We start from the raw sequence: 26,372 nt of genomic DNA, 5'->3' as shown, positions 1-26,372 counted from the left end.
AATCTATTTTAAAAACTGTAAATGTTCTTTTTATTAGATAGTGGAGCTAATTTATCCTGTATTCCCTACTGTAATGCTTTTTTATATTGAAAGGATTTTTTTTTTTTGTAGTATAAACAAGAACACAAGCCTGAAGTACTCTGCACGGTTTTTGTGTGCATTTCTTAAAAAAAAGAAAAAAAAAAGAAAAATAAAAGAAAGATATTGTGACAGTGAAGTGAAACAGCTTTAATTTTTCACTATTTGCTTGGTGTTAAGTACAGTCACTTTCTTACCAGAGGAGAAATAATAACTCAGGTACAGCAGCTAAAATGAGGTATAAACTGAAGTGTCCCATCCTCCCCCCTCCCCCTAAGTAAAAACCCTTGACCAGGAAGGAGAGGCCAGCTTAGGACAGACAGAGCCTCTCCTTTGTCACCAGCTCCAGTTTGCCAGATAGCAGTTAGGCATAAATAAGGTGATGCAGGGAGTTATGAGAATGATGAGCCTTCTTCACCCTCAAAAGCGAGGGCTCTATGAATGCAAGGGTTTGGGTCCATCTCTGGCAGAGAAAGGGGGTCAGCCTTAGTCCCAGCCCATGCCTGCTCAGAGCACAACCCCCTGGGGAGCACAGCTCCCAACCCTGCACAACATTATACAAATGCAGGTAATTCATTGCAGTCTCCCTTGGGAGACGATGTCAGTCCAAGGCCTTTCTCACAATTTAACAGATAAAGGAAACTGAGGCCTGTGGAGATGGTATTTTTTTCTCAGCAGATCAATAGCAGAACCTGAAGTGACACCTCAGGCTTTTGATCCCAGACTACAAGCTCAACTGGCACCTGCAGCTGTGATGCCAGCAATTCTGTCCTTAGGGATGTAGTTCTGTATATATGTTTCACCATCCTCCTCCCTTTCCTCCCATTCACACCAGACTAAAGACACAAGCCACAGTTGGGTTCTGGCAGTGCTGCAGATGCTCTCTGGTCTCCATCCTCAAATCACTCTGAGAAACACCCTCCTAGACCTCACCTGCTACAAATTTGCCTCCTCAAGGGGACTTGGCCAGGTTTTTCCTGTGGCACCTTGCTGATGTAGCTGTTGCCAGGCAGGGGCATCTATCTCTCCCACCTCTGTTGTAGAAGAGGTATAGAGCCTCAGTCCACTTACACTTTCTACATGGTCCATTTATTGCAAGACGGAGCAAGAAGCACAAAAATAAGACAACTTCTCATCTCTCCTCTTTTAGGACTAGGTACCAAGTAGCATGAAAACCTTTACAAGACCACACACTCCAGGTATTGCTCTGTGTTGGAGCAGAAGACAGCAAATGGCAAAACTAGAAGTGTCTCACTGTTGTTAAGTTTTGCAGAGGCAGCTGCTAAGCCAGGGACCAGAGGAATCAGACCTCACATCATTTAAAGCTCCTTTGGAAAGCTGTAACTGCTTCCCCTGATTTAACCATCAACAAGTATTCAGATAACTGCTCTCCCATAGTGCAGCAACTCATTTCTCTCACCTGTTGGATGGCATTTTAAGGTACCCCAATGAGGCAGCCATCTACAGACCCAAGGTCTAGGACCTGCAGCTAACACAGATGGGAGGACAGCATTAAGACAACCCTCCATTTTCTCCTTCTGCAAGATTGCTTTTCCTGTGGTCAGTTTTACTTGTCTTTCCTACAAATGCAATTTCCCACCCCCCCAAAACCAAGTCAGTCTGTGTATACATTCATGTGACCCCAAAACACAAAGAATCAAGCTTCACATACCTATACCAACAACTACTACCACTGCAGCTGCCCATGCATGCAGGTGGGCATGCAGGGTAAAAGCAAGAGCCACAGCATGCCACACTCCGGCTCCCACACACAGCATCACTCTGTCTAATTTGTGATACTCTCCAGGCTGCACTTGATCATTTCCTGCCTCACAGGGAAAAGGTTTCCCTCCTGGAGCCCAACTCTTCCAGCTGACCAGGAAGGCTCCTCTTAAACCTAAGTTTTAGTTGCTCAGTATCATATTTTGGACATGTTGAAAGCAGCTTGGCAGGTATGTGTTATTGGGAGGCTCCAGAATTTAGCCTGCTGTTGGATGTTGCCTCTCCCTTTGATTTACTTTTTAGGAAAAAAAGTTAGTTGTAATATTTCCTGGTTCAACTATTTTCAATGTTCTTACCTGACAGACATTTTGCATGGCCAAGAGGTACAATGCACACAGTGTGCCCAGCTTATGCAGCTGCTTCTAAATGCCAAAAGCACTAACACAACACACGGTAAGTACCCACTACCTTCTTCTAACTCCACTAAGATATTAAACAGCAACAGCTGTAGATCCCAGTCTCACCAGCGGCTTGAGGGCTGTTTGTTCCCACCAACATTTGTTTGCATAGGCAACTCTCTATGGGGATTTTGGGACATCAGCTCTATTCCAGGGAACACACTGATCCAGTCAAGAACAGCACATGAGTAAGAAGTCCATATTCTGTACACAGACCTTAGTCCCACAGAGAACAAAAAAATGCCACCTCCAGCTGTGGACAGGGATAGTCCACAAGGGAAGCACTAGGAAGTAGGGCAGCCAATGCTGTTAAGCCCAGTAGGTGTTGGAGAGACTGGCCAGTGAGTATTAAAGCACACAGAATCCTTCTTTTACTGAATTAGAGTACAAAATAATGCCTTTATACACCTCCCTCCTTGATTCATCCCAGTTAAGTGTATTAAATGCAATGAACTTGGGTGCTCTCTTCTCAAAGTCAGAAGAGCTGTGATGCCTGACATCAGCAGAGCTGGAACACATCTCCCACAGCTGGGGCTCATCTCCAGAGGCTGTTCACTGACCCAAGCAGCTGTACCAATACTCTCACTAGTGCTGACCACAGCAGCACTCCAGCCCCTGCTTAACTGAAGCACCAGACACTACTTCACATCCACCACTGCTGCTACCACCAGAGAAGCTGCAACTATAGGAAGTGTTCTGGTGTGAAGGGATAGAACCCCAGTCCAGAAACTTCATGACACATCCCAAGCACAGGGATGGCTTTGTGCTCAATGGGCTTTTTCCAACAGCTGCCTTTGCTTCTCACACATTCTAGTTTAAGTGGCTCCGCCCTTCCCAGTGCTGTCCCTGTGAAGGGATCAAGCAAGGGGTGTCCCTCTTCTTTTGCTCTATCTCCTGCAAAACTACAAGCAGGGTTGCACCTCTGGCAACAAGGAAAGAAGAGCTGTTTGCAAAGCGCTGAACTAGACCTGACACAGTCCAGCTCCCAACTACCTGGGCAGTAAGTGCTTGCTAAAAGGGGAACAGGCTGTACACAAGGGCACACTCCACCAGGCAGGTGCAAGAGTTACCATGAGGAGTAGCTGAGTCCTTCAGCTGTTTCCTTACCACCTTGTCTCCTCAGGGATTTGGTTTCAATGTGCTAGTTGTATTTTGTGCTTTGTTCCAGTGGGTTCAGAGCCTGTAATCCTGTTGGCCAGTTTCCCCCAGGAAACTGGCTCTTTTCCCTGAGCCTGCCAGGCCCACACACCTCCCTGAGCCTTCCTCCCTCCGCTCCTTGCCTCCTCCAGAGGGGCTGGGGGACCTGCTGGACGCTGCTCCCCCACATTTCACCTGGCAATACCACCAGCACCGGGCTACACACTGATTCATGCCGGTAAGTGGAAAAGAAGGAAGTCACTTTAGAACAGAAAGGGACTAACAAAAAAAAAAGTTATAATTATAATGCAAAATTACCGACACAAACCCCACCCTCCCACCCTTCCCATGACAAAAAGCCCAGGAATTAGACTTTCTTGGGACGGCGTCCAACTTGGTAATAATAATAAATGCTGATAAGGATGAAGAGGACTCGGCTGACCAGGAGGAGCATGGCACCTGTGGCTATCCGGCTGCTTTCAACCAAGGAGACAGTGGTAACTGGAGAAGAAGCAGGGAGACAAGGCAGAGGTTGGTGATGAAAAATCGAATGGAGACAAGTAGTACAAAGCTGTTTTCTACTGCCCTCTAACGCAGATTCCTAGGAAGACCTGCTGAGCCTTGCAAACACTGCAGGCCCACCAGGCTTACATGCACAGCAAAACTGCTCTTCACTAGCTTGACTGCACAGCCCTGAAGTTAGCCACAGGGGCACAGAGCCCTCACTTGCAGAAACCCTGCTTTAAAGGCAGCCCCATGTTCAAGCAGCTACAGCTTGAAATGGTCACTTGAGCAGATGTTGAGTTAATGTCATGTTCAGGTGTTAATTGTGGAAGCTGCATGTTCCTGAGTCTGCTTTGCAATTTGACCACTTCAGTGCTAATAAATAAACATTTTACAACTGTAGAAGCATCTACAAAATACATAGAGTCCCCACACACACTACCTCTTTTTTGGCTGCCAACACATACCCCATATCTAAACCAGCTACTTTATAATAGTTAGTGAGCTACCAATATGCATACAAAATCCCCTTCATTGTTAAATATAGACAAGCTCCCTAGAAACAAGCTGAACTGTTATTCTGTTTTGGCAAGACTCAACATCCTCTATTTTGTGTAGGTTGCCACAGTCTTTTCTTGTTGGCCCACCTAGGCAGCCCACTCCAGGAGATGACCTGTGCTGGTTATGAAGGCCAGGATACTTTTAGGAAGGAAAAAAACAAATGGTCAGAAGAAGATGTTTCCCCTGCACCTGGGCACCCTTCCGTGAGCAGCACAAGGAAGAAGCTGCTCCATAGAGAAAGACAAGGGAGAAGAGATGGCAGGGAAGATGCTCTAAGGGCCAGGTTAACTTTGCCAGTCCCACTGAGCAAAGGAGCTGTCTCCAGAAGCAGCACAGAGACAGCTGGGATCAATGGCTGTTGTGGTTGTGCCAGACAGGAGGCAGTGACAGCATCTTCCCATCAGCTGAGTCCACTATGACTCCCAGGGCCTCACCCCACAACCCCTTCAGCATGGAGTTCAGTCCATCAGCCCCAAGGGCGCTGCTCCAATTTCACCTTCAGTCTCACTGTTCATGCAGGTTGTTCTCCCCATCTCCCCTCTCCCCATCCTTTGCATCCTCCTGCCCCGGGTGCCTGCAGCCACTCACCCAGGAACTGCACGGTGAAGTAGCAAGCCTCCGTCAGCAGCGTCCAGCGGATAATTACTTTTTCGGCCGTGTAGAGAGCATTCCACATGATGAGCGCGATACCTGCGGGGGACAGCAGAGGGCAGCTGCCCGAGGGCCGGGGGAATCACCGAGAAAGGGCAGCCCACCTGCCTGCCCCGGATCACCCACTTCGGGTTCCCCCGGCAGACACGGCTCTGGGGCAGCTGCGCCCTCCCCGGCTGCTGCACTTCCCGCCTTGCCCGCATGGTGCTGCTGCAGGCCCGGGAACGCCGCCGAGCCCCCCAAAACACGCCCTGCAGCACCCGCCTGCCCTTTGGTGCAGGGCAGCATCCTCTGCAGCCTGCGGGCCCCGAAGAGGGACCTGGCAGGGCATCCAGGAGGTGCAGTCCCTGCAGCTGGGGAGCACTTGCAGAGCTAAACGAACCCTGTGTGTTTAATTCCTGCACTCATTTCCTTCTCAGGATCTGTCCTCCAGGCCCCCCTCACCTTCTTGTCCTGTGCCCCGCAGCTCCTGGGCCCCTTGCATGGGCCCTCCTGGGATACCACCCCCCAGCCCTTCTCCCACGAGGGGGTGTGGCCCCAGCTGCAGCCCAGCCCCCCATCTACCATTCCCCTTTGCTGGGGCACTCAGGGGTACTCCCCCAGGTATGTGGAGTGTGTGCAGCTCCTACTAGGACAAAGCAGCAGTAGCTCAGCTTTTCAAAATACCCTTAAACAAACCATTTCTTTGCTAAGAGCAGATCATCTGCTCTCCAGCTGCAGTTGTCCTGCTGGGCACAGCCTTTGACCGCTCCTGCCATTTTGGCGTCTTGTCCCCTTACTTTGTGGGGCTGTGGTGCTCCCCAGGTAAACCAATACAGCACTCACTGAGGAGGGCTCCTCCATAGAGCCGGATGGGAGTCTTGCTGCTCACCGATTCCTCCTCGAAGACAGCGTCATAGAGCTGGTCAGGGAAAGCAAGGGCCTGGCAGAGGCAAGGGAGAGACTGAGCAGCCTGCACTGGCCAGGGTCATCAAAACATGCCTGCCTGGGCAGCAGCACTCCAACATCAAGCCTTTATGGGATCAGAGATACTGGCCAGGAAATTGGAAATTAAGGAGGCACAAGAAATATCAGCATGTCAGCTACTGGCTTCGTGGCTGGTTTATATGGCTGAAGCTGCCACACCATGTGCAGTTTATGACCCTGCTGATGAAAACAGACTCCAGTGATGGGAACAAACCACCAAGGACACTGCTAGGAAAGCCCATTACTGAGACATGATGAAGGCAAAGGCCTCACAACAAAAAGCAGCAGCATCTGCTGAAGCAGAGGAGGGGGATAAATGCCAGGACTGAGAAGCGACACAGGGGGGACCCCTTTGGCAGTCATGAGCTGGTAGTGCCCAGGACTACATCCCTCACTTACCATGATGGCAACCCCAGAAAACATGATGGCGGAAACCAGCTGCCAGACCCTGAGTGAGAGGGAAGACAGAGCCCAGTGTGAGCACAGGAGTGATCCTATCACTCAATGCTTCACAAAGCATGTTCCTGGCTGCCTGCTTAAGCATCAGCCTTCATCCTCCCCCCAGCACAACCCCAGCAGACACAAGCCTCCCGCGGGAGGACTCGCCTCCCACAGACCCCCCTGTAGCTCCAGCCTCAGCATGCAGACTGGCCTTGCTGGTGAGGCAGAGCCAAAATCCCCCACACCCAAGCAGAGGAGAGAAGTGACCCTGCCAGGAGGATGGCACAGAGCTGGAGGTCCCCACAAGATGCACCACTCTGTCACACATGAGACCAGGAGCTCCTCCAGCTCCATGCAGCCCCTGTGGTTCCCAGCACCTGCTGGGAGACAAGAGCTTAAGGGCCTCAGGCTGATTTATAGTGGAAGAAAGCAGAGCTCATCTGGTTCCATGGCCCCCAAGAAGCCCCTGCAGGGAGCAGTGACACTGGTACAGCAGCAGAGCTGGTGTCAGCAGCCAGAGCTGTCAGGGATGCTATGGCCAAGGGCCCTCAGACAACCCAGCTCCAAGGTGGTCCAATATCTTACCTGAGCCCCAGCGGTTCCCGGACAGCAAACTTGATTTCATTTCCCAGTACTTGGCTAATCTGAAATTCAAATAAAAGGCGCAATGTGACTGGGCAGATCCTTCCCCAGACTTTAGGCAGTATTTGCCAGTCCAAAACAGCATACCTAACCTCATGTGGGAGCTTATCTCTAAGAGGGCTAGAAGGAAGACAAGGACATGGGATTCATCTATGACCCCTTGGTCCCAACACCTACTGAAGACTGCCTGGATTTCCATCAGGAGCTGTAGCCTCTACTGCTCCTTACTGGGATCAGCAACCTGCAGTGTGGGGCTGGGGCAGGGTCAGCATGAACTCCTGCCTCCTCTCACCTATGTGTGTAGGGAACTGGCTCTTCCTCCCACACACTATCTGCACGTCCCATCCTGATGGAGCACAGGCAATGACTGAGCCCAGCAATAGGGCTCAGGTACTGAGGGAGCTTTTGGTTGCAGAGAGCTCTCAGAGGGCTCTGCTGCTCCCCACATGCAGGCAGGGAGCCAGGCAATGCCTTGCCAGCAAGTTCTCTAGAGAGCATCCCAGACAGGGCTCCTGTGGTTCCCAGCCTTGTTCTCCAGCTCTGGTACTCCACTGAAACACATTGTTTGTTTGCAATTCACGCATCTTCTGAGAGTCACCACTTAAATTGCTGCTCTAGTGTCCAGGCCACCGGCTGGTAGGCATTGGTTCTACCATGGTCCTACAGCACCAGCTCCAAGCTAGCTCATGGGTGTCTCGGCAATGCAATTTCAGGAATGGATTAAAGCAGCTTGAGGGCAGAGCTCACCCTATTACCACAAAAAAGCCATTTTTTGAAGCTCCCATGAACCCAGCAGGCTGCATGGCCCATTGCTGCTCAAAGGCAGCATTGTTTGTACCACCATGGCCTTTGTATCTCCCTTTACAGGAGCCCCATGGAGCTGTGAGCCCTGCTTTTGCCAAAGAGGCTGCAGAAGTTAGAAGCAGAAAAACCACCCCACACCGCATTGATTTGCCCAAGCAGAAGGTCTCTTCTCCATCATTACTGCACCCAGGCTTCCCATTCCACTACCCTCACCTTTGAGCGATGGACCTCGCCGTCATCGTCCTCCCCGCCGACCCCCAGGATCTTGCGCGTCTTCAGCCGGCTCACCAGGTCGGTCTGGCTGTGCTTCTTCATCAGTGGTGGGGGTTGCTTCGCCGCCATGGTGGTGACCCTCCACCTCCCAGCCCTCAGCTGCGAGGCGGTGCAAGGGGGCGTGGGAAGCGGCTCTGCCGTCACATGAAATTTCACAAAGTTCAGGAAAAACAAAACGAAACAGCCAACACCACAAAATCTTCCTGTTAGGCCAGCAGGTGGCTCCTCATCCTCCCACGGCAGGGAGCCCCAGCTACAGGAGGCTCATCTCAGGGTGATCCTGAGGTCACCAGGATCTGCCAGAAGGGGGGAAAAAAAAAATATACATATATACACATACATAATGTACATTGTACATATAAATAAATAAATATATATATATCTCAGAGCAGTGTGGCTTTAGCATAGCTATAAATCCTTTTGAGCAACAAACTGTAGTTTGGCCGATCCCAGGCCGAGTAAATGCCCAATGCTACCTCTTGGCTGCTTCTTAGATCAGGGGAATTAAATGCTTCCCAGACTAGAGGAACTGAAGTAATTAAGTGATGCTTAGTCTTCTGTCTTTCTCCATGCTGTATATCACACCCTTCACTTGCCATTTCAGGCCAAATACCACACAAGGCTCAGGTATTTGTGGCTCCCCCAAGATGTTGCAGCCCCCACATTGTGCTAGAACACACCAGCCCCCAAACAACAAGCCAGAGGCAAGACTGAGTATACATTACTTTCTGGGAAAGGGAAGAATGGCAACTAGAAACTACCAATACTATCTGGTATAAAAACAGGACAAAGGTAACTGACAGAAGCTACAGTGGGAGAGAACTTCTGCCTTGGCATGGTGGTATACAGGTGGAGGTGTCAAGAGTCCCATGAAATCACTCTGTACCATCCTGCAATCACAAAATCGTGGAAACCCTCAGTTCAGAAAGTTTTTTCTTCCAATTAATCTTCATTTCATCCTGGCTCAGCTGAACACAAAGACATTTTCCTGTTTGCCACTTCGCCCTCCCAGATGACCCACAGACAAATCCCCATAGGCACCAGGCACAACTAATCTGGCCCAAGCAAGCATAAGGCTCAAGCACCGATAGTCCTGTGCCCAAGCCAAGCCTTCCCACAGCTGTCCCAGGAGGAGAGGATTTATGCTCTTGTCTAAAGACAAGAGCCTTCAGGGAGTAATGAAATGAGGTACCAGTTATTTTGGGATCATGCACACGAGTGTTGTCCCGCTGCCTTGGAAGGGATTTCCCTCTTGCAGGAAAACCCTTCCCTGTGGTTGTCCAGCCAAGAGCAGACAGTCACGTCTGCAAGCACCCAACCTAACTCTCTGTAAGGCAAAGCTAAGAGATCTCACTGGGACAGTGCAAAGACTGAATCCTGTGATCAAGCGTTTAACAAGATCCCTTCAGCAGACAAGCAAAATTATTTTCAGTGAGCCTGATCAGCTACTCAAGGCTTTGCAGGTGCTTCTTTTGGACTGCAAGGGGTTTGTTTGGCTGCATGTTTTTCCCCTTATTCCACTGAATAACTAAGCCCAGGTTACTGGAAAAGCAGCACAGAGCCAGATGTAGCAGCCAGGGCCTGAAAATATCTCACAAGAGGGACAATGGAAAACAACTGCTCAGTAAGAAGATGGAAGCTGTACATTCATGCCTACATTCGAGCACAGGGCAAGAAATTGAAGAAGTAGCTACTACTAGAGAAGTTCGGAAGATTTATCATATCTGGAGTTTGCTAACCCAAGTTGTCACAATATTTTGTGTGTACTCAAATCTAGATAATCTGCACAAAAATCCACCCCAAAGCCAGAGATGTGTCAAACAGAAAAGCTTGACCTCTTTTTAATTTCTTTTACTACACATCCTGCAGTCCTTTCTGCTTCTGGCAGGCACAGACCCACAAGGTTGGATACCAAGTGGTTTCCCCACCAGAACTGCAGTGCTGCTGAAACCAGAGATGAACTGTTGCTGTGGAATTTCTAGTCCAGCGTTTTCTGACTGAAGCTATCCAGCCCAATCCTGAAGCAACACTCCTCTGCTGAATGCTCCCCTCTTTCACGCCGAGCCTAAGCACCACTCTGAGGCCACCCCACACCCCTCATCTGGCTTGAGGCAGCTCCCAGGACACAGGGAGGACAGTCCCAAGCAAAGGGCTGATGCACAGTGCTCACACCCCTGGAAAGGCACCGAGTACCTATTCAGCCACTCTCTTTCCCCAGGGTGCTTTGGTGGCGAGCAAAGCAAAGCCCTTCCATGAAGACTTGGTAGCTGAGGCAAAAGTCTGCCAAAAGGCCTAAGCAGCAGCATTCTACTGGCCCTGGGTCACCAAAGCCATTCCCAGGGATGAGAGACCTGAGGCTTTCTGGACTTGGAGTGCTGAGCCTGCTGTCTGCACCAGCCTGGCACCTCTGGATCCCTCTTGGTTTCTCGCCAGGGAAAGCCTGATGCCCACATCTCATGCTTTGTCCGCTTCATGGTCAGAAGAGGAGAAGATTTGCCAGGGGAAAAAACAGGAGGAAAAAAAAAAAGGAGAGAAAAGAAGGGAAAAGCTCTATTTTACTCTAGAAAAATCACTCCTGAGGGCAAGAAGCAAAGGAAGGTGACAGGGGCTGAAGGGCTGACTCCATGACTCACCAATGAAGACAGCAATGAACAGCTCTGTGATTACAGAGGCAGTTTTGCAACTCTGACCACAGGCCTAAAGAGCAAAATTTGCCTTCATCAGTTGCTTTCAGCGCAGGACTTAGTGGAAATTTATCCACATCATCATTAGCACTGCTCTCCCATTAAAAATTTCCACTAATTTGTGGTGAACCACTGTCCAAGAGCCAGGACAACAGAGGCCAGATACAAATGCCAATAAAACAGTCACTGAAGGCCATTCTGGTACATAAAACCACACTCCTACAGCACTAAGCAAAGCCATGGCATGGCCCTGCAGCCAGTCCCACATCTCATTATCCCCATCTTCCAGAGAAAGAGCCAGTCTAATGAATATGGAATATTAATGAATAATGAGCTAACAAATGCATTAGCACTAATTCAAAGACATTTAGATAGAAGATGCCGAGGATTTGAAAATGTTATACTTACAGGAATGTATCCTGACACCCTGACAATTTAAAGGATGTTTTCTATTATCCCGTGCGTTTTTAAAGGGAAGCCTCCACCTCCTCCTCCTGCAATTCTTCCCTCCTTAATCCTTTTTCTGAGCATTCCAGTGGCTGTGCAGATCAATTACCATAAACAGGCAATTCCTACTCCCCATGACAGCTCAGTGATGGACAGTGCCTATGTGCAGTTGAAAAAAGGGTTTTTTCCTCCAAAATCCCTTTTCTTCACAGGCTCCTTTCAGCATCTGTTCCCTTGTTCAGCTGTTCAGCACACTGCGCTCAATTTTGATAGCTACTGCTTTGTGGTGCAAAGAAACCTCACTGGTGCCACGCTAATGATAGCTCCATCTCTCCCCACCTCCACAGCTCTTCCCCCAGCATCTCCGCTTCTCTCCCAGAGTCTGGAGAGCAGAGGAGCTCTGCAGCACAGGAGAGGGGCGACTCAACCGCACATGCAATGATGCTGCAGCAGCCAGAGCCATGCAGCCATTAAGGGAGGTGCATGGGGCTGCAAGAGGGGAACCAGATCCCATTCCCACAGGCACCAGAAGTAGATGTCCACAGCTTCAGCAAACTGCTGCCGAGCAGCTGATGGTACTCTCCTGCCCACCTGTGAGGACATAGCTCCCTGGGGCCATGGGGCTGCTGCTTGTTGCTCAGCTGGACGTTGTTTTGGTGGCACTATCATCCAGGGTGCGGCCTTTTACCTGACAAAGCAGTTTTGCTGAAATTAAAGAGGTGACACTGCAGTACTTCTCACTCTAAGGGTTTGAGAGCACTTTCCATGTGCAGGCAGAGGAAGAGAAAATAAATCAGTCAAGCCAAGATAATGTCTGAGAGTTTATACATCTAAGCTGGCCACAAGTTTGTTCAGCTCTATCACGATCAGGACAGAGAGGTGACTCTTGCTATCCTGTCAGGCTCTGCTTTTAATTTTCCCAAGCCAATATGCAATTTCCCAAGCATCTTTCAACACAGGTTGAGAACCACTAGTAAATACAAAGCAGCAACATTGTCCCTTTACAATACTGGAACTGCTCCAGAAGGGGAGGTCTCCAGCACTGCAGCAGCACAAGGGGCTCTGCACATGGAAGGGGCGCCCAGCACAGCATCTGCCCTGTGCCCGGCTCTTGCAGCCGAGCTGGTGCCCACAACATTCCTCTTGCAAGGCCCTGGCAGCCATAACACATCTGTCCCTCTCTTCTGCTGTTTCTCCAGGCTCTGGTGGTTCTGTTGCTTTCCCGGTGAAGTCAGTGCCAGGACCATCGCACCTGCTCTGAACCCCACACCTACTCAGCCACAGAGACAGCCAGAAAGCCTGGGTGCAAACACATGGGCAGGGCAAAGGAGAGGCAGTGGATGCACAGTTCAGAGCAGTCATACATGAGCAAGACCAGCCAGAAAGGGAAAGATAACTTTCCACATAGGTTTTTCAGCCAGACAGCCATCTCTTCCCTTTTCTTGCCCACATGGCCCATTAACAAAGTATCTCAGCGTCTGACAATTCCACTTTACTACAGTCCTGCACCTTCAGGACAGACTAAACCCCTGCTTTGGAAACACCAGAAGATTAAGGACAGGATACCCAGATGTACTAGGTACCTTGGCTCTTGCAAGCACTAAGCTGCTGCCTAATCGAGTGGGATCTACAACTCCATTCACCCTCCACTTCTTCACATATGAAGGCTCAATCTGGCCACTTTTACATGCAGAGGCTCTTGGCAAACAACCTCAGATGCCTCTAGACTCTGAAACTGAGGGATGAGGCAAATCCCCCATGTTTATTCCAACAATACACCTGAAAGCCACAAAACATGTTTGTGGATCCTATTCAAACAGCCTAATAAGTTTCCCCAGGAAGCCCAGGTGGAGAAGGCCCCGAGCCAGAACTGCCCACATGCCAGGTGACTATAAAGGTACAGCTACATTCACGCTGTGTTTCCACAACTGCACATCCCAAACCTACAGTCACCAAATCAGCTCCCTGCCTAGATTTCTATCCAGCACATAGATCTAGACCATTAGGACTTTCCTGCCACCAGCCGGCTGCAGCAGCCCATCACTATCCCCATCTCCCAGTGGATGTCGTCCACACCAGCTGCAGCACACAGCTTTGCATGTTCTAGACTAACAACTCATCTTAAAATAACAGAATAATTTGCACTTTTTTTGCTGGGAATAATATACTGTGACCCACGCCCTGGATGAGGGGTGTAAGTTCTCTACCCTAGAGAAGGAAAAAACCTCTCCCAAAGCAGTTTCTGCACGTCAGGAAGCCTCGGAGATCTGTAGGGAGTGAAACTTGATCAAGCCAAAAATAACCTCATGCTCAGGCAACAATTAGCACTCAGCCACCACAGCAGCATGATGTGGCTGCTACTCCCGCTCAGTCTGGCACAGTCTGTACACCTGAGCAACTGAGATACTTCAGATTTCTCACCTGTAACATGCCAGGTACACAGGACTCCCTTCCCACATAAATACCAGCTCTTTCAGTATAGAAGGCTCTTTGTAGCACTAGTAGGAAACATCTCTTGTCAGAGGTTCATTCCTGTCCTGGTTTTGCTAAAAACAAGTTTCTCTTTTAGTGAATTTGCCTGTCAGCTAAAGCCTTCATATTAACTGCATTTTCCTGGAGAACCAGACACATGTTTTGGTAAACCTAGCAATGGAATGCAAACTTATTGATAAGCAGGGATGGACATCTCGGGAGAGGGGCAACGAGAAGCAAGTGACCAAGAAACTGACCAACTGTGTATAACATTCCATTCACGTGAATACTTCATATAAAAGTGGGAGATCACAAGGATCTCGTTGGCTTTTCCTTTTTCCCTTCTGCTTATGGCCGATATTAGGAGAGGACCTTGCTAGTCGTCCCTGCAAACTGAGGCCTAGTGAGAGACTGAATCCAGCTCCGATTGGCTGCAGAGTCTAATCCAGGACTTTAGGTGCCGGCTCTGCAGTTGCTGAGACTTTCAAGATTGGTTTTGTATATTTTGTATTATTTTCTCTATTCTTATTAGTAGCATTAGTAAAACATTGTTAATTTTTCCAACTCTCTTCTCTCTGTCCTTCTTTCCTCCCAATCGTCTCTCCTTAGTGGAAAGGGGGGAGAGGGAGGGGCAAAAAGGGGGAAGTGGTGGGGAGAGGGGGTTAACAATACATCTGCCAGGGTTTTATTGTCACCCTGCAATCTTAACCCTTGACAATTCCCAAGTCCACCACAGCCCTGCTGCTTCTTTAAGCAACTCCAACAGGTACAGGGACACTGTGTCCTCCCTAGGGAAAACCTAAACACCCAAACAGGAGATCTCCTGTCCCTACACACAGTGAAGGTGGAAAGGCATCTACAATGGGTGACCCTAGATCAACTCCTACAGACAAGCCACCGGAAACCTCAAAACCCAAACGACCTGTGATTCATGAAGAATCTCTTGAGGCATGTCCAAAGCTAACACTGCCAGTTAGACATGCCCCATAGCCAGACACGGCCTGATGCCCTCCATGCAAGGTGGTGACACCCTGTGCCTAATGCAGCTCCAGCAACCACAAACACAAATGGCCAGCATCACCACTCAGCAGGTGACAACCTACTGGAGAGGTAAGAGTTGTGTTACTTACCCTGTTACCACTGCAGGTTGAGAAGGACATCCAAAGCCTGCTCAGCCTCTCCTGAACTCTCGCTTCCACCTGCTTTAGGGCTGCATCCCCCAGACATACTCAGCCCCTGCACCCCCATCAATGCAGCTCCTCTCCCACAGCCCCAGCTCTCCCAGTGACCCCCAGGCACTGCAGCTCCTGCTCACAAACTCTCTGCAGCCAAAAAAACATCCTGCCCCAAGAAGCACCACAAGTGGAGGCCAAGCCATACCATCTGGGAGGTATAGCCCAGATCAAGGATTTTATTGACCATAGGTTTCAAATTTCCCTTTTCAGGGAGCACAGGAGAGTTTCTTTCTGTATCACAGGAGGTGTTATATTGCAATCAAAAGCTGCGAAGTGCTCAGCTTCCCCAGAACAAGATAAAAAAGCCCTGTTGCTCTACTAGTTTCTCAAACGAGAGCTATAATTAAACACAGCAACCACACTCCTGTCAGCCTGCTAACCAGCACCTGCAGCAACAGCCAGCCCCTCTGCACCCAGCAAAGCAGGACTGGGCTTCATCTCGGGGGAGAACATGGTTGTGTGCCCCAGCAGCAGCTGTCAGAGCAGTCTGCGGCACCCGAATGTGCTCGGTCAGGCACCTGCACAGCAACAGGCACACACAGCACCCCCAGGCACCTTGCATGTGGCTTGGTGGGCTCCAAAATGGGGGACAAACAGACCTTGTGTTCTGTCCACCACACACATGCACACACCCCCTCTGAATACAAGCCTGGCCATGCTATCCACCTTTCTCAAGTAGCCAATCCCTTGCTGCTGAGGAGTGTTTTGGCTGCAAAGGACACAAGGTAGAAGCCGCTGAAGCAGCAGATTGTATCTATATTACTTGCATATGAGTCCACCTCCTCAATCATCCTCCTCCTCACCATGGAGGCTCTCAGCCTGGCTGACCACAGCAATCTGTCACCCCAAAGCTGCCCTTGCGCTCCCTGATAGCTCAGGCAGCTGCATGCCAGCCAGCACCCAGCCCCTCACCTTCACCCTGCACAGCCACCACCCAGCATTCCATTTCCCAGGGAGCTGAGAGCTTGCAGAGAGAAAGAAATACAACGTATTTGGATTGGAAACTGCTTTTCTTTAAGGGCATTAAAGGAGAATTCCTCTTTGATTTCCCAGCTGCCTTAGACAGGTGTTTGTGGGAGACAGTCCCAGAAGCTTAGTGGGCCATCTGTCCTGCAGATGATTCCTACAGGGAAACATTAGAAGAAAAAAATAAAACCCATATGCACACATATAAATCAAAAAACAAACACACACCAAAAACCTGACTAAATCGACTCTTGCTACTGGAAAAGAGCAGCTTTAAAAAGCCAGAAGAGCCCTGCAACCAAAGAGGGTAACAAAGCTCAATTTTAGAAAATCTGATGTAACTCAGTATTTCTTCTCTTGTGGCTCACACCTGAGGAATAACACAGGCTCAAAAAAACTCTATGGCAAGTAGCCCTGGAACCAGGGAGAAGCCCAGACACACGCTGCTTACCCATGACACCACTGAATACTGGATTATCACGGTAAAATGGGGCTTTTTGGCACTTCTTGTCCCAACAACCTCAAACCTCTCCAGATTTTCTTTCCACTTTGCCCCCAAGTACTTGACAAGTTCCACTCACAAACCCTCCAGGAAGCCAATGCCCTTTTTTCCCAACAAATGTCCAGAATTCAAAAGGAAATGGTAAGAAACTACAATTTGGGAGATTTGGTCCCTTCAGCCACACACAAGCCCAATCTCCCTGTGTATACTGATTTTAAAGCTATTCTTGATAGATTCTCCCCCAAAAGAAGATGAACTATATCTCCAGCAACATTAGTTCTTTATCTGTTGTCCAGCAACTTACCCAGCACAATGTAACTACTGCAATTTATAAACTACCAACATGTGTACAACCATGAAATGGAAAAATAAAACAAATAAGGCTGTGCCACTCCAGAAGCCCAAAAGCAGGTTCCTGACCTGTTTCATGGGTGGATTTGCAGCCCCAGCTTGAGACCACCTGCTGCAGGATGTCCCAGCACCATCACATTTTTTTTTTTTCCATTTTTGCAGAAAACAAAGGGTTCTTCTTCTCCCATAGTCTATCATGATATGACCAGATGTGCAGTCTAGGCACACACAAAGCAGGGGGAAGAAAGGGCAGACGAATAAATTTGCATTAAGCAGGGAAATTGCCTTTTGGTCTAGCCAGGACACTTCCCAAGTCCCAGGCAAACGGGCCCTCACAAGACTTGCACCTCTCATTGTGTTGGCAATAAAATTCACTTCACAGCAGAGAAGTCCTGTGAACCAGGCCTGATATGAAATGGCCCAAACGACCATCAGTCAACAGATGAGTCATCACCAACACTATGTTATAGAGCATTTCCCATATTACATGGTTATATCCACATCCTATAAGAGCATGTTATTTATACGAATATATAATAAAATTTATTATTAGTTATAAATTATGTTAATAAATCAAGTGCATATTATTTTTCTGTAAATATACAAATGTATACAATATAATTATATATTTACATATATATAAATATATAAAAATATCTATTTATATCAGCTACAGTTTGATTTGTGTGGACTTACTTTGGATCCTGCTGCAGGGTGACTATTTCTTGAGACTGGTTAGTAAAGACAATTCTGTAATATTTTGGCATTCACCTATGCTTTAGTCTCAGGGGAGAGAAGAGCCCCAGAGAGCAGTTTGTCCCAGACTCCTTGCTGGGAGATGTCAGCCAGGGTCTTGAGTCCTTCTTCTATTAGGTTAACCATTTACCATGGTGAAGATCAATGCCATCTTTCATCTCTTGTCCTTGGACTACCACCCTACACACAACTTGGACCCATCACCTGCAGTTTGGGAACACATTCTCACTTCCTACCTAAACAACTTGCTAATATGAAGCCCTGCTTATCTGCACACAATTACAACTCCAAGTTTATCACTCCCTCATGGCTCCTTAGACTGAAAATAAGCACAGATATGCAGATGGGCTTGGGGAGTTGCTTAGCAGAAGGCCTTCCAACAAAACACATACTTCGATGACTTGGTAGCCTACCCCCAACTTGCAAAAATCTCCTTCTGGCACCTTAGTGGTTTCTATGGCAACTGGTCAATGCTAAAAATGTTAGATACAAAATTCCCTGTGTTGGGCAAACAGGAGCTAGGAGGACAGATTTAGAAGAGGGAAACTTCTAAATAGCTGCTGACAGAGCTAGTATAGGCTCTGCTGATTCACAAGTTGGTGGCAATTCTCAAAAGAAATTCCTAGCAATTGGCTAGTGGGGCAGTGCGTGGTGCACAGGGACGTGTCTGTGAAGCACCAGGCTGCAGCATCCCACAAAATGGTGAGAAGCCACGAGTTGCACACTCTCCTCAACAAAGCACTTGGAAGTGAAACCAGCTGCTCTCCAGCAGCATATTACAGTCCAGCATATAGAATGGGAAGCCTGAAAGCTAAAATACTAGTATATTATAGGTCTGGCAGTGCTGCTGCCCCTCCATGCAACCAAGACTGGGTCATTTAACCTTTCAGACCTCAGTTTTCCCAGTTGTATGTGAAAAGTAAACCTACCATCCAAGTTCATAAGGCTTATGTTCAGCAGATACAGCACTTCAAAGGCGACTGCCCAAGCCATATCCACCAGTGTCTGCTACCTGTTTGTGATGCCCCTGTGCTGCTAAGGTTACACACTCCCATACAGCACCCAGTTCATTACACATGACATGTCAGAGGCAGAGGTGCCCTCCCTGGCCTCAGTAACAACCAGCTTAATGTGGCATCAATTTTTTCTGTCTGTCTTCTTTCCCTGCTGGTGGGAGAAAGCACTGTGGAGACCTTGGGGTAAAACATCAACACCGCCTTCACACATGCCAGAAGCTCTTGGAAGATCCTCCTGGTCAGATTAAACCCCTATACGTAAAACCAAAGCAGCCACAGCTCAGCATGGTGCCATGCAGGGAAAGGCAGTGGAGGGAAGCCCACTGAACTACCAAGAAGCAATCACTTTTGCTAGTGTGGTTTTCCAGTTAAACAGCTCTGAAGAACCCACAGGCTTTACCGTGATGCACCCGCCTCACACCCCCAGGAGCTGATACAAACCTGTCTTTGCTTTTATTTGCTGTGAAGTCAGGGGAAAAGACTCTCTGCATGCACATGGGTATGTGTATATGCATTTCTGTGTATGCATGAGCTGTCAACCCCTGAATTATGTACAGATCAACAAGGCTCTTTGAATTCCCCAAGTGTGAAGTACATGACATTTAATCTCAACCTTCCTTTTGGATTTCATAATGGACATTATCAGCAATGGGTATTCAGCACACAAGTACCCTTCAGAGAGCTCTCATCAGAAAAAGGAAATAATATAAAGAAGACTGAAAAAGACAATGCCTCTGATGTGTGAGAGGTTCTACAGATTCCACAAAATGCCAGTGTATGTGTACTGTGAGGATCACACACAGAAGTCTGCCCCCAGTGCAAAATTGAAAACATTTCACGGGTGGAGAAAGTGGGGCTTGTAAGTCAAATATAACATGAACCTATAGCTCTCCTTACCTCCCTCTTTTTGGCTCCGGGAAATAGGCAGGGTGAGCTATCTTCAAGAGATGCCTTATTTTCAGACAGGACACACCATCTGTAATAGCTCATCACTTTCCACAGACCACAGGAGCCTAGAAAATGAGCAAGACTAGGTTTTTACAGCATTTATATGGATGGGCAAGACAATTCTTGATCCTTGCAGCCAACTTCTCACTGCCTAATCCCAGGCAAATATCTATTTTGCCCATCTCACAGCATGGTGTCACACTTCGGGATTACAAACAAGCTAGACAACAACCTGCAAGGAAAGAGGATCCTTTCTCTTATGCTGGGCACAGAGAAGCTGTCATAAGTAGACCTGTTCTTATTAGTTACAGCCACAGAGGACACACATCAGCCTAAGGAACTAAAGCAAGATTTCTCTTTTTATGGCACAGAGGAGACAAGGGGGTGGATGCCAGAGTCTTGCATCAATAGCTTTGGTGATGGAGGGTATCTGAGAAGAACTGAGAGGTCCCACAGTCAAGGAGCTCTCTCCCCATCTCATTTGGCACATACGAGAGAAGCCTTAAGAAAGGATAAAGGTACTACTGACTAGTCCTTCTCCTTGCCAAATTACATATTGACTCCCTATCTTTGTTTAATTTCTCTACCTAGGGACAAGGAGGCAACAGGGACATCCAGGAGGCCAAGCAACAGCAGCATGAACACTGCCAGATATCCCACCTCTACTCTCAAGGATTGTTTAAGGATCTTCCAGTGTTTCTACACTTTAAAGTCTCAGACACCTGTATACAACAAGCTACAGTAATAGCAGCATTATACAACAGCAGTATGTGTGTGTGTGCGCGTGTGTGTATACACACACGGTGCTTTGCTGTGCGTACATGTGTATATATACATCTCCACCAGCAAGGAGTTAGCACAGCCTCCTGCTTAGAAGAGCTTATGACACAGAAGTGTCAGGTTTAGTCAACACTTTCCCCATTACTTTACCCGTAACAGTGGCACTGGGGATTGCAGGCTGGTCTCTTCTATCCCATGTTCTTTGCAAGCACCAACAAAAGACACCCAGTTTGCACAGTGATACAGAGCAGAGAATACATTATCTGGAGGAGATAAGCTCAACTGCTTTATTATTTCTCCATCCATCAACTCTCAACCCATCCTACTTGTCCCTAGATTTAAACAGTGGATGTTGACACAGCTCACAGGAGGGACTTGCTGAACTCACGATGTACAGCAGCTGGGCTTTTGCCAGCAGACAAGGCAAGAACACGTTCATACACTGCAGTGAGCAAACAGTTGCACTGGGCAGGGCAATGGGGGAGAAGGGTGGAAGGATGTACTATAGTTGCCTGCTGTTCACAAGTACCAGATTTGTGGCCAGCACTTCCAGAGACTCCACCAGCAATGCTGACATTAAAGGCAGCTAAATTTTACTCTCACTTAGCATGAAAACAAACTGGGAATTTGCAGACAGATGGTCTAGATTCTTCAGTCCTGTTCAGTGGAGCCTTTCACTCATGGCAGATTTCCACTTTCCATTAAGCAATGTTTGGGTGCTCTCTATTGCTATTAGGCAGCTTCTACAGTAACTTTTTTTCCTAGGCCACAAAGAAAACGTTGGTGAAAAGCCAATACCACACAGCTCCTCTGGACTCTGTATTGCAATTCTTGGGTTTTTCTCTCCTCTCCGCAAGGAGGCAGCTCGCATTTCTGCCTCCTTGGAATGCACTGAGCATTTACCCTCAATGACATTCCGGGCAGCTAAACTTAGATCTCCAACAGAAGGATTCAGACGGACTCAAAATCATGAATCTTTAAGATACTTTGTTTCCTAAGAGAACAGCCTGCTTCCCCTCCTTTCCCGCTGGCAATATGATTCCCCCCTTTCCATAACGCGTTCCTTCCTCGGGCTCCGTACAGCATGGCAGAGCACCCGCACCCAGGCTGTGCCCAAGCCGTCGCCCAGGTACCTCCCACAGCTTTTGCAGTACGTGGGACCAGCAAGGCGGCTGCCTAGATGGGTTTATGTTGTGCATAGCAAGGGGCTTATGTCATCCATAGCAGGGCAGGATGAGACAGCCAGGAAGCCTGAATTCAAGGCATCTTCACGGCCATATGGAAGAGAGGATAGGAAGCACAACATGCACAGGTTGACCTCAGGAAAGCTGTTTGCTCTTTGTCACGGCCATCTGCACCCACTGCAGGCCCAGCTGCAAGCCCAGAAAGAAACCACAGTGCCCAACAAGGGCTGGAGTGATTTGAGGGCTTGGCAGTGGGGTTCCCAAAATAACCTCTGTCAGCTAGAAAAGCTTCTCAAGCCTTTTCCACAACCACAAACAACCGGAGACCAGAGGTTTGTATTTCACTCATAAGATGGCACCACTACAAAAGAGCACTCCTGCTGCAGTCATGGGCTTCTGAATGAACACGTACTCAGGCACAAACACGGGCTGAGTCACCCACAGAGTTTCCTGAAGACTTGTGGGTTTTCTCTGTAGATCTTGTTTGGTTGCTGACACGGTCCCAAACTGTTTATTTTCTTAACCCCAGCAGGATACGGCTAAAAACAAGGGGGCTGCAGGCCTTTGTCTGCGTTCTGCCTGCACTTGCCTTCCTCCTGTTCCCCTGCCCTGGGCAGCTGAAGTGCTGCCTGATTTTAATAAGAAAAGGAGGGATTTCTCTCCTGTAGGCAGCAGCAGGCAGCTGCAAAGGGGACTACATTATAATCTCCCTATAAAACACAGAATCTCTTCAAACAAATAATTAGGTTGCCAGTGGCCAGTGTTATTCAACACTCCTATGTGCGTGTCTTCTGCTATTTCAACTCATAGTGCTAATATCACTCCCCAGGAAATCGGGCTGTCAAATCACTGTTTATTTCCAAATGTTTTTCTCTCCATGCTCTCCTCAGCACCTTTGATTTAACTTACCTTAATCCAAAGCCCTAACAAAAACTTCTAGGAAGCTCTGCAGCAACAGAGCCAGCTACCAGTCCCTCTGCTCAGATTCCTGATGTTGGCCCCACGGGTTCAGAAAGTGAGAACACAATTTGAAACCACTTGCATCAACAGAAACCCCTCATGTTTAGCGCTAAACCCGGCTATAATTGTGCTGACAATTTGGTGACAGATCTCTCCTCCCCTGCAACCACAGCAATGGTCAATATAAATCTGGATTAGAGCTTTCTTACAGACTCTGTTAGTGGCTTTAGACATCCCCTTGGGTCCTTGGCTTCGTCTTGTAAGATGAGCTGTGTAAAGCACAGTTCATGGGTCCAACCAAGGTCTAGTATAGATGAGTCAGGTACAGCATAAGCAAGGATTTCCCCATCAAAACCAATGCACAAATGTGCTCAATAAATTCCTATTTTGCTCACAGAGGGATAGAGACATTTACAGATTTAACTAACTGACACACAGCCTCCCTTACAGGATAAGGGTGAGAAATGTACCAACATCGTTAATCCAGCGGGAAAGTTTGCTCCTGGGGTTTTATCAGAGCCCAGAGCGGCAGAGCTGTGGGACCGGCATGGGCTCCTGCATGGTGGATTGCCCAGCACAGACCCTGTGCATCTCCAAGTCATTTTCTCCATCTTCCATCTGAGGGCAGTCACACTAACCGGCACCACAGATGGGTACTAAAACACACTGCAATCCATTAATCCTTGCAAGTGACACAGAGCTTCAGAAACAGAAGAAACTGAATAAAGCCAGAGAGTAATTTATCATTTACCTCCATATCTGAATCACCAGGCTGTCTTTGGTTATAGCTGGATTTGTCTTTGAGAACATATTTTAGCATCTTGAGCAAAAACTCTTCACTTAAGACACTGAGGGACCTCGTGCTAGCCTGCAACCTTCAGAATATAATCAAACTACTTTTCCAAGAGAAGGAAGGAAGCAACATGAACCAGGAACACCTGGTCACCTCTTAAGTGTTGTTTTTCCTGGTCTGGAGAAAGACCCAATATATCTGGGGCCAGCATTCGATCTTTCCTCCCAAGACTTGTTTTCACGTTCCTACGTCAAAAATACAAAACCCAGAAGATCTACTTTCTATAAATAATGTCCCAATAGTGCCAAGGTCACCAAGCCTTTCCTGCTGGCACCAGGCCAGAAACAGAACATAAACAATCTCAACATCTTTCTGGTGCATGTGTGCTTCTTTTTTTTCTTTTTTTCCTGTGCCAGGGGAGAGCTTGAAACCAAAAATTGTAGCACTAGGAAGACAGACACCCCCACTTCATGGTCCTTTCTCACTTTTGCCAGCTCAGAAGAGTCCCCAGCTCCACCCAAGTCAACATGCATGGCAGCCCATTCCACCTGCAGCAGAGGGAGATACTTCTTGTGTTGTATCAGTTCTCATTAAAAATTTGGGTATTTACTGGATGAGGACCAAACACACACATAGGAAGGTACAGATCATGATCCAAATAGCTCAAAGTGATGCTGGTAACCAGCATGTGGAATGACCCCTCCCAGCCTCAGCCCCCACTGTTAAACACTTTGACCTTCAGAGAGCTGCAGGACAAGCAAATGGCAGCTGCAGGTGTACTCTGGTCTTTTTGCACACTTCAGCACTTGATGTTCATTGAGTACAAGAGAAAAACATTTCCCTTTGGATCAGGCCTCAGCCTCCACACAGCTCCAAATGGACAGCAAACTTCAGGGCAGAGCATCTCTGTGATTTATGCTTTCACAGATCAATGGAGATGCTCTTCTGCCTGTATCTCTCTACAACAAATCCTTGCTAAAGACCTGCCAGCAGAAGGGATAAATTTCCCTTGAGACTATACGGCAGACATAATCTCTTCAGCCTTCTGATTGGGACAAACCACCTACCCAGACAAAAGCTCCCTTGATCTTGCTCTGCACAGCAGACAAAGAAAAAAACCTCACGGACACATTTGAAAGCAACCAAGTCCCACATATCCCAGCTGCCACCAGTACTTAGCCCCTCTCTGCTGAGGGCAACAGGACACTGAAGGTTCATGGTATTCCCCACAAACCACTGTGCACTCATCGGGTGTATTTATCCAACCTATTTGAGATATGGTTATGGCTAGCTGAACCACCTTTCTGCTGAGTCTCAGGATCTTGTTTGGTTTTTGCCAGAACCTTTCCAAGAAAACTTCCTCCCAAGGGTGCTCCCCTGCCTAAAGCATAACTACTGTTTATTTGTTTAAAAAACACTTTCCTCATCCACAGGCCCCGAACGTCATTATTCAGCAGACTCTGCTTTAGTGCAGACAGAGTTACAGAGCAAGTTATTTATGCCAAGTCCAGAATAGCCAGTGTTCTTGCATAGTCTGTAGTTTCTCATGGCTTAGCTGTACTGGTGGTAGCCCTAATGTCAACAAGGCTTTGGTTGCTGCTGGTGTTTATGCCTCCCAGCCTCTACGGACAGGGGAGATGGATTAAATGGTACTATTTAACCATCTGCAGCTCAGGCTTTATTGGTCCTGTCTCTTGGGCAGCTGCAGGAGGGACAAGGACATTGCTCAGGTAACAGAAAGATTTGGTGGGCTCCAACTCCAGGCAGTGCTGGGGCAGGGCAAGGAGCAGGCACTGAATAAGGTGCTGCTTCTTCCTCAGCCCAGTTTGCTCAGTCAGAGCAGTCCTCACCTGGAAAGCTTAAAAGCTGTTGCTGCTCTAGAGCGAGTAGTGCACCTGCTCAGCTGGGACAGCCAGGCCCCACAGGTGGCATGGCAGACATCCCAGCATGCAGGGATGTGTAAGTGCCCAGGCAGGGATGCAGAGCCTGCTACAAGCTGCCTCATCTCACCTTCACCCTCCTGTGACAGCAGGAGCTTTGTCCCATCTCCTCTCCCTGGCTCCCTCCTGCAGTACAGCTCTCTCACCCCATCACTCCCACTCCATCCCCAGGCCAAGTACCACGTTGTCCCTCACAGCCAAGCCCCCCCTGCAGCCAGGGCTCCCCAGAACACCTACAGAGCTGCACCCCATGCCACTGCTACCATGCCAGCCTCCAACATCCCAGCCACAGCACAGCACAGCCATCAAGGCTGACCTCCCAGCCCATATAGTGGGGCAGCACACATCCTCCCCTTTCAGGCACCTGAAGCACCCATTTGGGGTCCAAGATCCTCCCGTGACTCTTCCTGAGGAAAAGGTAAGGCACTTCCAGGAAATAACATACACAGGATCCCAGCCTTTGAGTGGAGTGACAGCCAGAAGAAAGCCCTCTCCACAAAGCTCTCAGCCGAGAAACCCACTTGTACATCACCTTGCAGAATGGTTTGGCTGCTGTCTCACCCGTGCCTTTGGGTCACCCACCACTCTCTCACCAGGATGCAGCACTCCACCCACCTCCTCCTCCACCCATCCCACCCCGACCACGCAAGGACAGGACGGAGACTGTCCCACCGCAGCCATGAGCAGACAGCACAAGGGCTGCTCCCTCTCCTGCTGCCCCTGTCTGTCTGTCCGTACATCCATCTACCCAATCCTGCCTCCCCCGCCCGCTCTGACTCCGGGGAGCCCTCTCGGAGGGGACGCCCGGCAGCGGGGGCCGGACAGCGGCTGCCAGCAGCGGGCTCCACTACGGACTCCGCGCTCCCGATCTCTCCGGCGCGGGTCCTCGAGTCCCCGGGGAACGGCGGAGAAAGCCCGCGGCGCGGAGAGACGCGCACGGTACTCACCGCCCTAGCGCACGTCCCGACGGCGGGGGGCTGCGGACCCGAGTGCTCTGCGCGACTGCCCCATGGGCAAAGCAATCCGTGGGCAGCCGGCCGGCGCCGCGCAGCCCGCAGGCGGCCAGACTGAGCCCAGCTCTGCACGGCGCCGCCTTTACGC

The 26,372-nt window shown here is 48.9% G+C and overlaps 1 protein-coding gene across 3 annotated transcripts; it reads right to left on the bottom strand.

The window, feature by feature from the left end:
• Window positions 1–204: 204 nt before the first annotated feature.
• Window positions 205–26,365, bottom strand: TP53I11 (tumor protein p53 inducible protein 11). Of its 3 annotated transcripts, XM_065064752.1 has the most exons (8): window positions 26,219–26,365; window positions 19,564–19,679; window positions 8,178–8,533; window positions 7,104–7,162; window positions 6,477–6,525; window positions 5,937–6,033; window positions 5,049–5,150; window positions 205–3,896 (listed from the first exon to the last, which is right to left on the bottom strand). In XM_065064752.1, the coding sequence occupies exons 3-8, from the start codon at window positions 8,304–8,306 to the stop codon at window positions 3,763–3,765; spliced, it is 570 nt and encodes a 189-aa protein (XP_064920824.1). In that variant the 5' UTR covers window positions 8,307–8,533; window positions 19,564–19,679; window positions 26,219–26,365; the 3' UTR covers window positions 205–3,762. The 3 variants fall into 3 exon arrangements, with proteins under 3 accessions (XP_064920824.1, XP_064920823.1, XP_064920825.1); XM_065064751.1 differs by lacking the exon at window positions 19,564–19,679 and having other exon boundaries at window positions 26,219–26,361; XM_065064753.1 differs by lacking the exons at window positions 19,564–19,679; window positions 26,219–26,365 and adding an exon at window positions 11,330–11,353.
• Between the last annotated feature and the right edge of the window lie 7 nt (window positions 26,366–26,372).

The sequence above is a fragment of the Columba livia genome, chromosome 5 (genome assembly GCF_036013475.1).
Source record: "Columba livia isolate bColLiv1 breed racing homer chromosome 5, bColLiv1.pat.W.v2, whole genome shotgun sequence".
In the NCBI taxonomy this organism is placed as follows: Eukaryota; Metazoa; Chordata; class Aves; order Columbiformes; family Columbidae; genus Columba; species Columba livia.
The sequence above is the reverse complement of the archived record's forward strand: the minus strand, read 5'-3'. Positions and strand labels throughout refer to the sequence as shown.